This window comes from Pygocentrus nattereri, chromosome 1, assembly GCF_015220715.1.
Source record: "Pygocentrus nattereri isolate fPygNat1 chromosome 1, fPygNat1.pri, whole genome shotgun sequence".
NCBI classification, from domain to species: Eukaryota; Metazoa; Chordata; class Actinopteri; order Characiformes; family Serrasalmidae; genus Pygocentrus; species Pygocentrus nattereri.
The window spans coordinates 36,575,860-36,592,183 of record NC_051211.1 but is presented as its reverse complement, the minus strand read 5'-3'; the positions used below and the strand labels follow the sequence as shown (position 1 = coordinate 36,592,183).

At 40.7% G+C, this 16,324-nt stretch overlaps 1 protein-coding gene across 4 annotated transcripts in view; it reads right to left on the bottom strand.

The window, feature by feature from the left end:
- celsr1a (cadherin EGF LAG seven-pass G-type receptor 1a) overlaps window positions 1–16,324 on the bottom strand; it is a 118,316-nt gene extending 101,992 nt beyond the window's left edge. For all 4 annotated transcript variants that reach the window (XM_017697017.2, XM_017697016.2, XM_037537301.1 and 1 more), the window contains exon 1: window positions 12,529–16,324. In XM_017697017.2, the coding sequence (XP_017552506.1) occupies window positions 12,529–16,045 (3,517 nt within the window). In that variant the 5' untranslated portion in view covers window positions 16,046–16,324. The remainder of the gene's footprint in view (window positions 1–12,528) is intronic.

Here is a 16,324-nt window from a genome sequence, read left to right as displayed (position 1 = left end):
CACCACAGGTATAACAATTGATTGATTAAACACTCAAAATTCAATGAAAGAGGTGATCATCACTTTTATATGTCCAGGTGCATAGTGTGGAGGATATCATAAGGCCTTGAGGCAATCAGATGTAAAACACAATATTTATGAGTGTTTTAAGTAGTAAATCGGTCAGATTTGACGCGAACACTACAGGAAGGTTAAACAGGACTAACTATGCTGTACTGCTCAATGTACTGACACATGCAGTTGATCGCTGTCCTTCAAGCACTGACAATATCCACAATATGTTCATACACTGTGTTGCATTGTGAATTCATCATGATATCAGTGCTATCTACCAATACCACAAAACCTTATTTTATATCACCGATGCCAGTATAGTGGTTTAGACAACATATTGGCCAGCAACACTTATATAAAGATGTTTTGAATTTGGAAGAATGAAAGAATACATGATGCATGACACACACAAACGCACACATTGGACTTCAAAATCCTCAAACTGACTCATCCTCAGGAAAATTAGATCTAACCCACCGGACCCTGCCAAGCAGCACGTAGATCATTTTCCAAATCACATGTATTTGGAAGGAACAGAGAACGCTATTGTGTGAGATGGTTCAGCTGGCATCGTAAACGGGCCTACTTTAACGTAAATGTAATTTGAGAGGCTGCAAGGCAGGCCTGGTGCTTTGTTATTAACAGGTTCAGCAGTTCGTTGTTTTTCACACCTCGCTACGACAAGAGTGCGCACACTCACTGAGAGGTCGTGAACAATACGTTCATAATGGTTGTGTAATCGCAAGAGGAGGTGAAACTACCCCTTCAACAGACGATGACTGAGATCCTTAAAAAGGTGTACACCTTTAAAAGGCGGCACGAATTCAACACGGCTAAGATTTCTGCACACTAGAGCTTCAGCCTGGAGGGTAAAAGAATACCTTTCATAAAGGAAACTAGTAGCTTAACACATTTTTAAGTCCTCCAAAGGCTTATTCTAAACTATGACTAACCAGTTGAGGATCAGGAGTGGCAAGATCTGCACACAGATTCAAACAGGTAACACCAAATTGTGACCTCTTGGACGTGGGAGAACACACATACACACACATAGAGGTGACACCTTGACGAGCTGTTGACATTCGTAGTTTTTGTGTAAACATTAGGCAGCCTTTTAAGAACTATTCCTTTTGGGGTTTTTTTCTCATTATATTTTTTCATATTCTAATTCTTATTACTTAAGTTTTAAGGAGCTGACAGAACATGTAAAGTTAACTGCTTACAGCAAGTGTGTGTGTTTGTGTAATATATATATATATATATATATATATATATATATATATATATATATATATATATATATATATATATATATATATATATATATATATGTGTGTGTGTGTGTGTGTGTGTGTGTGTGTGTGTATATATGCACACATATACATATATTCATTGCATATACATATATTTAAGCCATTTCTATTAAAAATAATAAAATACTCTAGCATAGATGACAAAAACACTGCTAAATATGATACATTATGATAAATAGTAGGAGTGAGTTATGACATTTCACAGGATTAGGATGTGCTTATATTCTAAGACAAAGGCATAGAGATTTGTTGTCACATATACGCTTCCATTATGCACTGGTATTCTTGTACATTGGTCATAACAACCCTATTGAATTACGGTGTGCCATCAGAAAAGCACATCCACACTGAATGGGATCAAGTGAGAAAACAGAAGACCCTTTGAAAGTGAAAATCTAAGCAGAAAGGGTGGGCTTAGCAAGGAGTGCACTTTCCACCTCTCAGTGTTCGGCTAAGATGGGCTGCAAAGAAACAATTTATTCTCTGAGCATTCCTACATTTGGTCACTTCTGAACTGTTACTTTTCTCCACTGCTGGCTGATCTAGGTGCTTTTCAAACCCCTCAGCGTGCTGGACAAAGGCCTCTTTTGACCAATGCCAGAATAGGGACAGCAAAGTGTGTCGAGTTACACTCCAACAGGTTCCCCCTACCGATTTCCAGCTGGTGAAATCACTGTCTCGTTCTGTGTTTGGCCTGTCAGACACAATCTAAGCCCCCAAGAATGAAGGGATAACAGATGAGACACGATGTGAGGGTCCCGGTCTGGCCAGGCCTTTATAATGGTAAAAAAACCAAAATGCACATGTACTAACAAGGACAAGCCTTCACCAGCTACCATACCCTGAGTTGGTCATTTTATCAGAAACACCTACCATACAGGTGCACTCTGTAGATCTACAGTTAGTGTACTGTTCATCAGCCTCTTTCTACTCCATTCATCAATGAAAGGGACCGCTATAGACTGAAATCAAACACTCATGAATAAGGTGACATATTCAGAATCCAATCCCCTGTAGCAGGGTCCAGTGGCATCATTCCGAGGAGATCAATTTAGTGATTTTAACATAAAATGCTGGTTCACTCCGAGAAGAAAATACAGGGTTAACTGCTGCTGAATTATTTAGTTAATTGAGTTTAGCAATTACATAAATACGAAAGTCATGTCCAAATACTGGATTGTTTTCTAGGCATTCCCCTTTGAGACCCTTCATCTATTACAAAAAGAGGCTTATTCTAAAATCGTTGCATTGGTGTCTTAGTGACACATGCATATGGTGCTTGGACCCTGATGATTGCTACTTGTGACGTAGCCTGTAGAGGGTCATCTACCTCTTGATTCAGACAGTCCACAGAAATTCTACATCTTCATCAGGTTTTCACATCAATGCCAAAAACAAGGATAGCTGGCTATCTTGGTAGCTAACAATGATAAATTAATATTAATAAACATAATCAATTTGAAATCTACTGAAGAATGACCAGTATGCCAAGTATGCCCAAAAATGAAACTAATTTCACTATTCATGAAACGTGTCTATATTTTAGTTATTATAGGTTGATAAAAATGTAATACTATATCTGTGGGTTGGTTAAATAATGACTGAGAATTTTTTTTGTTTGTTTTCTTTTTTGCTGTTTTACATGAAAACATGTACAGAATTTCACATAAATGCCATATTCAGCATCCAAATTTCACAAAGTATGCTGTATAACAGGACCACTGCTTACCAGATATTATTTGGGTGAAAAAGTTACCATTTCAGAGATAATCTCCTCTTGTGACTTATGAGGAATTCTGAAAAATTCCTTCCTCCTAAAAAAGTTAAAAGTTAGATATAACTCTAAAACGGAAAGGCTCTAATTTGGAGTGGCGTTGGCATGAACGATAAAACATGAGCATTTTTTCTCGAAGACCAAAGCGGTTTACGTCATTCAGATCCTCATGTCTCTGTATAGCCTGAGGCCAGAGCTGGAGCCGCCAGAGAATTCCCAGAATGCTGCCTTAGTGAAGTCTTTAATTGATGGTCCAGTAGATGTGGTCAAGCCAGAAAAGAGATATTAATGCAATATGTCTACTGGCATTTTTCACCTCACTGAAGCCAGAGAGTCTGGAGGCCTTTATCTTATCTGATGAGCCTTCAGACCCACATCCCATGTCAAACTGAATTTACAGGCAAATACTGACATTACAGTGGAATCTGTGAGAGAAGGAAATCTTGCAGTGTGAAAAAAAAGAGAACAGCATCCGCAAGTAATTCTCTTTGTACTCTAATAGCGTCAGAGACGCTATAAAATAAATATTAATGTTCTGTAGTTACAGGTTCAAACCTGCATATCTGGCTTTTTTCATTCATTTTAAAGTCAAGAAGTGATCAAACTGTTACTCAACAATAACCTTTCATCAAAACAAATGATTCAATATCCTTATTAAGTATGCATTCTCCTTATTATAAATGATTAAATATGCCTTTCTTCTCACCAACACAAACTTGCTGTCAATTCAAAGTTTAGAAAATCTTCACTTTCAACGAGCTATGACAGAAATTATGAATTTTAACATTTTTTTCATTCTTTAGTTGTCACTTGTGACTTATAATGTTTAAAAATGTGAAATTATATCAAGCGACAGCTTGTTACAGAAAATGGCCTAACATATTTCAGTGCAAACTGTCCCAGCATGACCCTCACTGTCTTTTCACCATTCCCCCTTTTTGGCTCCAGACTGAGACCACATCCACACATTTAAGTGTGTGTGTGTGTGTGTGTGTGTGTGTGTGTGTGTGTGTGTGTGTGCTCTCCACATGCCTCTGAATGAGTTTGCAAGATTAAACATGAATCAGATTCCTTTCCTGTTCATTTAACCGAGATACAGAACGCTACTCACACTGTTATTGTAGCCTAATTGATGTTCAGGTTCCTTTTTGTTGCACTTCTGATGGCTCTCTGAAGTTTGTGCTCAGGTGCGAGGTAATTTGTGGAGCAGGGGCTAAAAAGCCCTACAGCTTCTGTACTTCAGTATATCAGCATATTGGAGCAACAGTTTAACTGTAGCAATATAGCTAAATAAAAACTTGAATTCCACAGATTTTTCAAAATGTCTGCAGAATTAAATTGAGATGTAAACAGAGTCATTCAGATTGGTTTGATGTCAAATGCAATGTTCTAGACACCAACTTAGATCGAACAGCTTAGAGTGGTGGGGTTAGGAGCTAGATGTTAATATGACAACAACATAAATATACCTATTTTATTTACTATTAAAAACAACCACTGAATCTTGAGTTTTTATATATAATGTAAAGTAGTGATAGGGCCAGAATCCTATCTCAGAACTGTTGTAGAACAACGTCTCAGGCATCAGGATGTTTATTCATAACTACTTAACATAATAACTTTTGTGAAGCAGCTTTCAGTGACATTAAAGATGTTTTGTTTGAAACCACATTGAAATTTCTCAGTACTGCTCAGTACTACTACCACCTTATTTCACAATGAACAGCGGAATAAGGAAAATGTTCCAACTCATATGTCCAGTTGTCATTGGTGCATACGTTAACAATCAGAAATGCCAGCGGCTTGACAACTAAATGAATTTGTGGATTCCCAGAATTCAGAGTTCAGACAGTGCACATTTCAAGAGACCGAAAGTGCAATGCGGTCAGAGCGTGATCCTGTCAGGCTCGGTAATCTAATATCAGTTTCAATAGACACGGAGGACAGATATAGCAGCTGCAAAAGATGTTTGTGTGAGCATAGGCGAAGGATGGCACAGGGCAAATTCCACTTACAGGGAGTGGGAGAGGGATGGGGCAGAAGAACAGATAACTAACAGCACTTATCTGCATTTACAGATGGGACATAAATATGCTGTGCATTTCTGCATGAATGAGAGTTTGTACTGTTACAATTAACCATTTAAACTACTTTGAATAACAAAACTCTTAAGTTATAATGAATTAAATTGATTAGTTGGCAGTTTGAATGATGGACATGATGGACACACACACACACACATATATATATATATATATATATATATATATATATATATATATATAGGACGTAAGTGTTGTAAAATAATAAAGAGTGACTGTATGTATATCACCATTCTATTTAACCACTTCCAAACCCACTTTACTTTCAAGATAAATGGTTTGCTAAGATGCCCAAGACTTTTTAAAAGCTTCATAGTTCATCATGATATACTTTTTTTTAACAAGTCTTGGAAGCTTTCAAAGGCTATACATAGTTTTCTATTGTTCACATAAATACATTTTATTGTTTGGCCTTTTTAAAAACTCAGATTACAGAAATAATCTTCAACGTAACCAGTAGATTACTTAATTGCTAACATAGCCTAATCAGTAGTGACAACCCTAGTTAGTTTGTAGCTAGTGTCTGTAATTGGCAGTTAAATTCACTCAAAGTTTAAATATGCTATTCACTAAAAAAGACTAGGCCACTGACAGAGGCCACTGATCACATCATATGCTGGGCAAATGAATAATGATGAAGAATAACAGGACTTCATGCAAAAATAAAGCATGTACCATTCAGTGAAGCAGCTCAACCTGTAAACAACACTCACTGCTCCTCAGGATACATCATTCCAAGCTGTGGGTGGACGGGGCATGCAAACTTCTAACACCAGACACCCTCACCCGCAGGGCTAGAGGTCAAAGGTCAGAGGGTCATGTGTAGTCAGTAGCCTTACACCTGGGGTAAAAAGTGCTTGTTAAGACGTCAAGGAGAGAAAGGATGAGCAGGACAGGGCTCATATTAACCCCGGGGGGGATTTATAAACTAGACTGGTCTGTGCTTATGAGATGATGAGACGCATTCTTTCTTTCTTACTTTTGTTGTTCAGATGACATATAACTGTCGCTGTCCAAACACAGCTGGACACTGCCTACCGTTTCCCACACACTCGTACGACTCATACAGGACGCAAGCTACCCTCCTCTGCACACCAATGCACACCTTTAGCTGCACTACCACCACAGGACGCACATATTTTTCAACTATTTTCTACACATTCAAGGTACGACTAAAGCCAAATTAAATTTGGGAAAGTAATTCATTTTAAATAAATGTATTGGGTAATATTTACACAACTTCCTGTAATGATGAGTGTGGCTTAAGTGGTGATCCAAGTCTTTTTTAGCCTGTATTAACCAATTAATCTGATACCATTCACAGACAGGTTTACTATTCAGTAACTACATGTAAAGGAAATGATAGTTAAGTTATAGCAGTGCATAATAAACGTCTGGTCCTTCACGTCTGTGAAGGTCAAGGGGTTAACTCGCTAAACTGCAGGCTTAAGACTTATTGAGTTACTACCTAAATGATTCAATATGCTGTAGACCTTTTCTTTTTTGAGTTTATCAAACATATTATAAATTATACAAAAATATTAAGTTAACAAAAAAATCTGTTTCACATTCTGTTGACCTACTTTAAGATGAAACAACAAATAATGTTTACTAGAATATAATAAAATACAATATTGTGATTCCTTTGCTCTCTTTATAATGAAACATGCAGTCTGTCAAGTGTTCTACAACATAACTGTAGATAAACTACATAAATCACAATATAATTGCGTAATTCTACAGTATAATTCCTGACAATATACACAATGTTTAGAAAAGCATACTGTATTGTTTTGTGACATGATTTATCACAATAATGATATGCATTGCCATATTGCCCAGCCCTATTTTTACTATTCAGAAACATACACTTCACTAAAACGCTGTAAGTCAATTGACATAAAAATGTTTTATTACAGATATAGCTGAACATCATTAAAAGTACTTGATACCAACACAACACCCACATCTCGACTCGAATACAGATTCCCAAATGATCATTTTTTCCCCAACACCTTCTCTTAAATCACAAAATAAAAGAGGGAGTGGCTTAAACCAGAAATGGGTGCTAGAAGTGAGTATATTTATGGACTGCAACAAACTGTGCACTACTCAAGAAGTGCTGACATTAATAACATTCAATTAGAATGTAATTTGGGCAGCCAACCAGCAGCCTAGATTTTAGAACAAGCAAGCTTACTGGCTGATTAATACTGTAAAGACTGCCGTCTAGGTACTGAATGACAAGCAAGTTTTTAATATGCGCTAATACTAAAGTCACTTGGACAGTACCATAAAACATGAAGTGCACCCTTCATTCAAAAAATGAACAAAGGAGAAATGAATAAGATGAGGGAAAAGGCTGTCTCACCAACAAACTGAAAATATTTACATTTTCAAATTTTTTTAATTATATGCTGACTCTGCTTTATGTCTAGAGCTGGTGTGAAACTGGGTTTAAAACGGAGATAAACTTGAGCAATCCTGGGCAAGAAATATGAAAAAGCCCAGGTATGCAAGTCCTGCAACACTGAGCAGGGTCAAAGCCAGCCCACCAGAGCCCAAGCTTAAAACCTGCCTTAAATACATGCATCAGCAAGCTCACACTGCTAATAGTCGGCTTGGTTAGGTAAAGATAATTTAGCATCTATCATCTCTTCGGACACAACAAACAGCATCATGTCAAGTGATGCTCACCTTCATATGTCTAGACTTTGAGCATTGGGCTCCAGAGCTGTTCAGGTAGTGTCAGAAGACTTATCATTTTTATTTATCCAGGCAAACAGCCCAGATAGGCAATGGACCAAAATCGATACTTCTCTCCATGATGGGGAGCCGCAATGTTAGCACAGAGACCCCTCAGATGACAGAGAAGCTTGACTGATACAGATAAGGCAGATTAGGTTGCAGCTAGAACACATAACCCTCAACCTCACCTCATTGTTTGCAGTCTTCACTGTGTTTTTGTAAGGAAGACAGGCCTTTGTTGTGACTAGGATGTTAACCTACTTCTATCAGAAGGGGAAATCTGGACGTTTTTGTGTTTCTGAGGGGGTAAGATAACTACCTGATGCTCAACCGATGGGAAAAAAAAAAAAAAGAACACCTGGTCAGTCACTGAAAGATGAAAAACTTCCTGTGGTTTTCATATTGCATTTAAAAGCTCTATATAAGTTTACAAATACCACCGCATTCTACTAACTGTATCACACGTATCAGGCCTCCATTAGTTAAAGCTTTAAAGACGAATTCCACCGATTGTTCTACACAATTCAGTCACTGTGGTGTAAACAAAGTCATTCGTAGTGGTTTGATGTGAACTGGTTTACTACAGAGAACCTTACCAACTCTAATTTTCTCCACAGTGGCGCTGATAGAAACCAGAGGTCAAGGTGGCCCCAACACAAATATAGACATTTTATTTATAATCAAAAGCCACTAGTAAACCTACACGTGTCTACTGAATTCTTACATTAATGTTGAGAATGGTAAAACAGTGGTACATCTGAAAAAATATATATGTTTTTGTTGGGGACTATTTTGCCTTACAACGCCCTACATGTACCTCTCCACCATGAATAGGTTTAAAAATTATGCTTAAAGCCAAAACCTTATCTCAAAACTCATAAAGCATGTCTCAGGCATCAGGGAGCATATTTATAACATATTTCATGTAATAACTTTCTGTAATGTAGCTTTTAGAGGCATTAAACTCTTTAGACATCTGGTTTCCTTCACCACCACTGTGAACAATTCTGACTCAGCATTTCACACAAACCACTCTGAACGACGATGTTTACATCTTGGCCACTTTTGTTCAAAAATGTTGAAGAATTGGTGGAATTCTCTTTTAAATGATGCAACAAAACACAACATTGATTGTGTTTTACAATTATGGTACACTGGAGGAACCTCTTCATCACCTAAAAGCTTCAGTTTCATTAGAGGTATGCTGAGGTGCAGCTCTGAGCCTGTTTCAAATTGTTCCCTTAAGGCTGTTTCTCCTCCTTGAGCCAGGGGTGAAGAGGTCACCTAACCAGTGTTAATGGTTACCTAACATTTGACATGGCTGAGTGTGTGGCATGGAGAAAGGTGGGATGACACGCATTAGAGTAATGAGAGTGTGAGCGAAACAAAGAAGCATTTACACTTAAATGCAAAAGTTTGAGCATCCCTGGATTTTATTTTATTAAGTGAAAGTTAACACATGTGTTAGCACAGGGCACACTTCTCTGTATAAGATGCACATTTTAATGCACTATCACAGCTTATTTGCTGAATTGAACATATTGTAAAAATAAATAAAACATAAGCCAGTGAAAAGGTTATGGCACATTTTATATTTCATGCTTTATTTTTATTCACATTTTTTCAAACTGTTTAAAAGCCGCAAATTGTGACTGTAAAATACAAGTAAACAGAAACTGTACACTTAAAATGAGCAAGTGCCAAAATGAAGGGTGCTCTCTGTAGAGGATCTGCTAGCTTACTTTTACTAAAAAAACATTCAATAATACGTCATTTGACATTGGATGTTCAGAATGTTGCAGGTTGTTGTTCAATAATAAGTTATATTACATAATAACATTGCATAAAAATAACTTACAGCTTATATAGTATAGATTTATATGTATTTTATTCAAAATTTAAATGATTTTGGGAACAAGAAAAAGTTATCACATTTAAAAGGTTTCTAATAAGTAATAAATTGTATTTACATAATCTCAACTATTTATAGTAATTTTTTGTCATGGAAGTACTAATAATATTTTCATTGGTGAAAATGTGTGACCACTTTTTAAATCTGAGGCATTCTGGATATTAATTTTACTATAAATTCATTCTCATTGGTACAATAATAAAAACAAACTCCAAACTGTATATCGTTGTTGTCAGAACAAAACAAAAAGTCACTTTAGGTCACTTCCTTTAGACCATTCATCATAAAATTGACAAACATTTTATTTTCAAATTGTCAAAAACAAAAATAAAGATATAATGTTTTCATCCAACAACAGCAACATATATATTACACTCAAAGACAGAGAGAGAAAGAGAGAAAGCAAGGGAGAGAGAAAAGGAGAGAGAGGAATCGAGAGAGAAAGAGAGAAAATGAGGGACAAAGCGAGAGAGAGAGAAAGCAATAGAGAGAAAGAGAGGGGGGAGAGAGAGAGAGAGCGAGAGAGAGAAAGCAGGAGAGAGACAAAAGAGAGAGAAAGCGAGAGAGAGAAAGAGAGCAAGTGGGAGAGACAAAAGAGAGAGAAAGCGAGAGCAAGGGGGAGAGAGAGAAAGCGAGAGAGAGAGAGAGAGAGAGAGAGAGAGAGAGAGAGAGAGAGAGAGAGACAGACAGAAAGAAAGAGAGAAAGAGAGAGAGAAAGACAGAGAGAAAGTGAGAGAAAAAGACAGAAAGTGAGAGACAAATTAGGAGAGAGACAAAAGAGAGAGAGAAAAAGAGAGAGAGAGAGAGGGAGAGAGAGAAAAGCGAGAGCGAGAGAAAGCGAAAGAAAGAGAAAGAGAAAAGAGATAGAAAGAAAGAGAGAGAGAAAGTGAGAGACAAAGCGAGAGAGAGAGAGAGAGAGAGAGAGAGAGAGAGAGAGAGAGAGAGAGAGAGAGAGAGAGAGAGAGACAAAGCGAGAGAGAGAGAGAGAGAGAGAGAGAGAGAGAGACAAAGCGAGAGAGAGAGAGAGAGAGAGAGAAAGCGAGAGAGAGAGAGAGACAAAGCGAGAGAGAAAGCGAGAGAGAGAGAGAGAGACAAAGCGAGAGAGAAAGCGAGAGAGAGAGAGAAAGCGAGAGAGAGAGAGAAAGCGAGAGAGAGAGAGACAAAGCGAGAGAGAGAGCGCGCGAGAGAGAGAGAGCGAGAGAGAGAGAGAGAGAGAGAGAGAGAGAGAGAGAGAGAGAGAGAGAGAGAGAGAGAGAGAGAGAGAGAGAGGAAATCTAAAAGGAAAGGGGGTAGTGGTCATGGAGACAGCCAATGTAACATTGTTATGAATGAGATGAACACAAGTGAATGCTGGCCATTGCTTCCACATAAAGGCCCAACAATGACCCTGAGCATGGACACTGAGCTGAAGAAGAGCCATCAGAGCAACAAAGAATCAACCATAAAGCCACCAACAACAGACAAGAGAGTAGGAGATACTTGCTGAGGGAACGCTATGCAAAAATGCAGGTTGCAAATGAGCAGGAAGGGGAATGTGTGACAGAAACAAAAAGGGAGGGAAAGTGATGGAGAAAGAAAGACTAAGAGGATTGTAATATCTCAAACCCTAATTCCATTTGAATAAGAGAGAGAGAGAGCGAGAGAGAAAGAGAAAAAGAGTGAGAAAAGAAACTGAAAAGAGCAATAGTGCAGTAACGCAGGCCAGTGATGACCTGACCAGCTCTGACCTACAGACCCAGAGAAAGACTGAAATTCCAGTACACATTAAGTTGCTCTTACTTTAAAGTTTAGCCACAAAGTCAAGGACAGTGTATGTATTAACTCTACACTCCAAACGGCCATCCTTGCAAAAAAGCAATGGCATCTGAACTGAAATCTTTCAGCACAGTGTAGGACTGAAAAAGACACACAGCTTAAATGCAGTATAAAATTCTTTGATTAAGGATAAAAACCTGGTGATAAAACATGATTAACAACTAAATTTCCTGTCACAAGCTCACCTGAAGCAGTGACCTGAACGAATGAATGAGATGAATATTCAATAAAGGATCAGTGGGAAATACTTTATAAACCTGTTTTAAAAGTCAGAGTAATCATCCAGTAAAAGGTGCCAGCATAAATTATTTTTACCAGCGCAAAACTTCAAAGACCAATTTCACTCTTACATAAAAAAAGTGATTCCTCCCACAACAGCAGCGCAACAAACCTCACAAACTGCTCCAAAGCAGCAGAACAGGATCCTGCTAGCCTGGAGCAGACTCAAACTAAACACTTCAGAGCAGCACACTGTGCACAGCATCTGACTCACTTCAACTATACTATATATCTATACTACACAATAACTGCCACATGCATCTGTACAACTGGAAGAAGTCCTGCATTTCATCGATGGAACAAAACCAAATAATAATAATTTAACAATGCCAGTTGCCCTTTACATTATAACATTTCACGATGAACAGGCCAATAGGAAAAGTGCAAAAGATTTTGTTCCAACAAACACATAAGAATGAAATAAGCTATCTGTCACATTTTAAGATGCTAAATAGCTTTCCGTTTTGGATATAGAGCCCCTGAACAGACACTTAATGCAACACCACAGCAATATATGAATAAGGATCTTACCTGTGACTGACACTTTCATTGTAGCCTCCAATGGTCTGTTGTTGTCCAGATCCTTGCTCAGTTTCAGCTCTCCAGTATCCGGATTCAGGATTAGCAGACTAAGCTCATTTCCCTCCACAAAGCTATACTTCAGTTTATCTGACACATCTGGATCATGAGCTGGCACCTTCCCTATAACCCCTGTGGGAAAGCTGTTGGATTTATTGGTGACATAGTTGTTGAAGATGATCTCAAAATTCTGCAGGACAGGCTCATTGTCATTAACATCAACCAGACGGATGTGGACAGTGGCCCTGCTGACTAGCGGCGCGGATGTGGCCTGCACTACTATCACATACTCTGTCTTGGTCTCGTAGTCTAAATCCATGAGTGCTTTTAGGTCCCCTGTGAAGATATCCAAGTCAAACACCTCAGGTATGTTTCCTTCCACTATCTGGTACATGATCTGAGCGTTGGTTCCTTCATCCGGGTCCGTGGCAGTTATCCGGGCCACCACCGAGTCCACAGGGCTATTCTCCTTGACATCAATGTACAGCTCATCTTTCTCAAACACCGGGGCATTGTCATTAATGTCCAGCACTGACACCTGGATCTCCACTTCAGCTTTGAGTGGAGGAATTCCTCTGTCTACTGCATAGGCTTTCAGATTGTAGACAGGAACATTCTCCCTATCCAGCTTCCGGTTGGTTCTGATGATGCCTGAGAACTGCTCAATGATGAAGTCTCCCTCACCATCATCACCACCCTGGAAGGTGTAGCTCACCCTGCCGTTGGACCCTGAGTCCCTATCTGAGGCAGAGATTTGGAGAACGCTGGTGTATGGAAGGGCATCTTCAAACACGGTGCCTTGGTACTTATCTCGGCCAAACTGAGGGGCGTTATCATTAGCGTCCTCCACAATGATCTCCACATAGGTGGTGTCTGACTTTTGGGGGATGCCGTTGTCACGAGCAATGATGGCCAAAGTGTAGGAGGCCTGGTCCTCATAATCAATCTCAATCTGCGTGGTGATGGCACCGGTGTCTGGGTCAATCTTAAACTGCGGCACATTGTCCTCCATGCTGTAGGTAATGCGGGCGTTCTCACCGGTGTCCTCATCTGTAGCGCTGATGACCACTACAGTTGAACCAATGGGCTTGTCCTCACTGATCAGAACCTGGTAGTTGGCACTCTGGAACACAGGCCTGTGCGTGTTGGCGTCGGTGACGTTGATGAAGACCTGTGCTGTGTCGTAGCGCGTGCCATCCGAAGCAGTGATTGTCAGAACGTACTGACGCTCCTGCTTGTAGTCCAGAGGCAATGCTAAAGTGATCAAGCCGCCGCCACTCTGACTGGTGATGGCAAACCTGTTCCGAGTGTTGCCACTGGATATTTGATATGTCACCACACTGTTGATGTCCCGGTCCACAGCTGTCACCGTCAGCACGCTGGTTCCAACCAGGGCATCCTCATTAATTTTCAATGAGTAGACCTTTTCTGTGAAAGTGGGCACATTGTCATTCACATCGAGCACTGTGATGCTAACGCTAGCAGAAGAGGACATCACAGGGCTTCCATTATCTCTGGCTTCAACTCCAAAGGTGTAAAACTCTGTGGTTTCTCTGTCCAACTCAATGCTGACTGTAATCCAGCCTGTGCTATTGTTGATGGTGAAGGGGAAGCCTGGTGAAGTGTCCGTGAGGCGGTAATCCAAGCGAGCATTCTCCCCAGAGTCAGAGTCAATAGCCTGGATATGAATTACTGAGTACCCAATGGGTACATTCTCCAAAACAGTGGCCTGGAAAGGAGTGCTTACAAACATGGGGGCATTATCATTCACATCGACGACTTGTACAATCACTATTCCTGTGCTGTTAATGAGAGGAGGTCTGCCTCCATCCTGGGCCTTGATACGCAGGTTATATTCCCTGTTTGTTTCATAATCTAGTGGATTTATGACATCAATAACACCAGTTGGAGAGTGAATGTAGAACTGGCCCCTCACATTGCCATTAATAATACTATAATGAACTTTAGCATTGTTGCCCTCATCTCTGTCAGTGGCCTTCACCTGAGCCACCTTGGTGTTGACAGGCACATTCTCAGGCACCTGCACCACGTATCTCTTTTCACTAAACTGAGGATAGTTGTCATTCTCATCTTCTACTGTTATATGCACTGTGGCTGTCGCACTAAGCGGCCCTGGGTCCTTCCCTTGATCATTTGCCTCCACTATTAAGAGATATTGCGCCATGGTCTCCCTATCTGGGCGCACTCTGACTTTCACAAGCCCATTCCGCGAGTCGATCTCAAAAACAGAGTTCACGCCCTCCCCGTTCACGATTTTATAGATCATGTTGGCATTGGAAGGTGCGTCTTCATCAGTGGCCCTCACCGTCATCACTTCAAAGCCTACTTCTACATTCTCACGGATGCTAACCCTATATTCAGTCTGCTCAAAAACAGGGCCGTGGTCATTGGTGTCGCTGACCGTGACTGTAAGGTAAGATGTGGCCGAGCGTCGGGGAGTCCCGCTGTCTGTGGCGGTTACTTTAAAAACATGAGTGTCCTTGAATTCCCTGTCTAAGAGCCTCTGTGTTTCAACACTCCCCGTCTCCGGGTCGATCTTAAAGTAGTCGCTTGATCTGCTGTCGAACAAAGCCTCCATGCCGTACTCTATCCTCCCAGCCTCTCCGCTGTCTGCATCAGTGGCTTTGACTGTGATAACATGTGTTCCCGCGGGCTCATTCTCGGGAACAGACACTTGATAATTGGGCAACTGGAAAACCGGGGCCGAATTTACTGCCCTCTTCCTGCGTGATTTCCATTTTTGAGCTGTGCCCTGACCTCTGGAAGGGTCAGTGGCAATGAACCATAGCCTGATGTGCATGGTGATGTCACCCAGCCTACACAACACCTCCTTCTCCTCTCTCCCCTCCTCTCTGAACAAACAGTGGTCATCCTCAACGAATAAATTCCCCTTAGAAAGGAACACACTAAAGTCCTTTGCAGCGCACCAATGACGAGAAGAGTCCTTGGTGTGACGCGCAAAGGCAGGCACGTAGTCCTCAAGGTGGAGGAGCAACACACCTGAAGATAAGCAGGAGGTTGCTCCCAAGTCATAATGGAGGTGGACGTGAACGTCGAGCGCGTGCACGGAGCTCTTTCTCCTGCGCTTGCTGAAGCAGTGCCGGCCGTGCACGAACACGTCAAAGCGCGTGCGCACCAGGTCCTCCGACGTGAGGGAGTTTATCTGGAAGTTCAGGGGAACCGGGTAAGTTTCATTGAAGCTTGCGCAGTCCGCCTCGCGCACGAGACTCACCTGGCCGTCCCGCTCGTGCACTTTCACCAAACCCCCAGTCCTGGAACTGGGAGATGAAGTCCTGTCAAGCGTGTAAGTCCAGCCAGGTCCGAGCGAGAGGTTCGCCAAAGCGGCTCCGGCGTGTAAAGTGTCCGACAGATGCAGGTCGAAACCTCCACAGAGAGAAGACACACCGAGGAGGAGGAAAAAACACATCCAGCACACGGCCACCTCCATACTTCAGAAAGAGGTGGAGAAAAAAAAACACACTCCGACTCCGCTCTCCCTCACTTACATACCCGGTCTCCGAGCGCAGGTCCTCAGCTCTCCTTCTCCCAGCACTTCGACTTTCTTTTGTCCCTCATGGTAGTTCTTCTTATCGTCGAAAGGAGAAAAAGGAGAAAGAAAACATGAAAATCGCGAACTTACACACGCGTAAGCGCGGTCCTCCCGGAGGATCCATAGGCTGCAGTGTCACTTAGTCCACGTTAAGTTTTAAATGACGACAAAATGGCT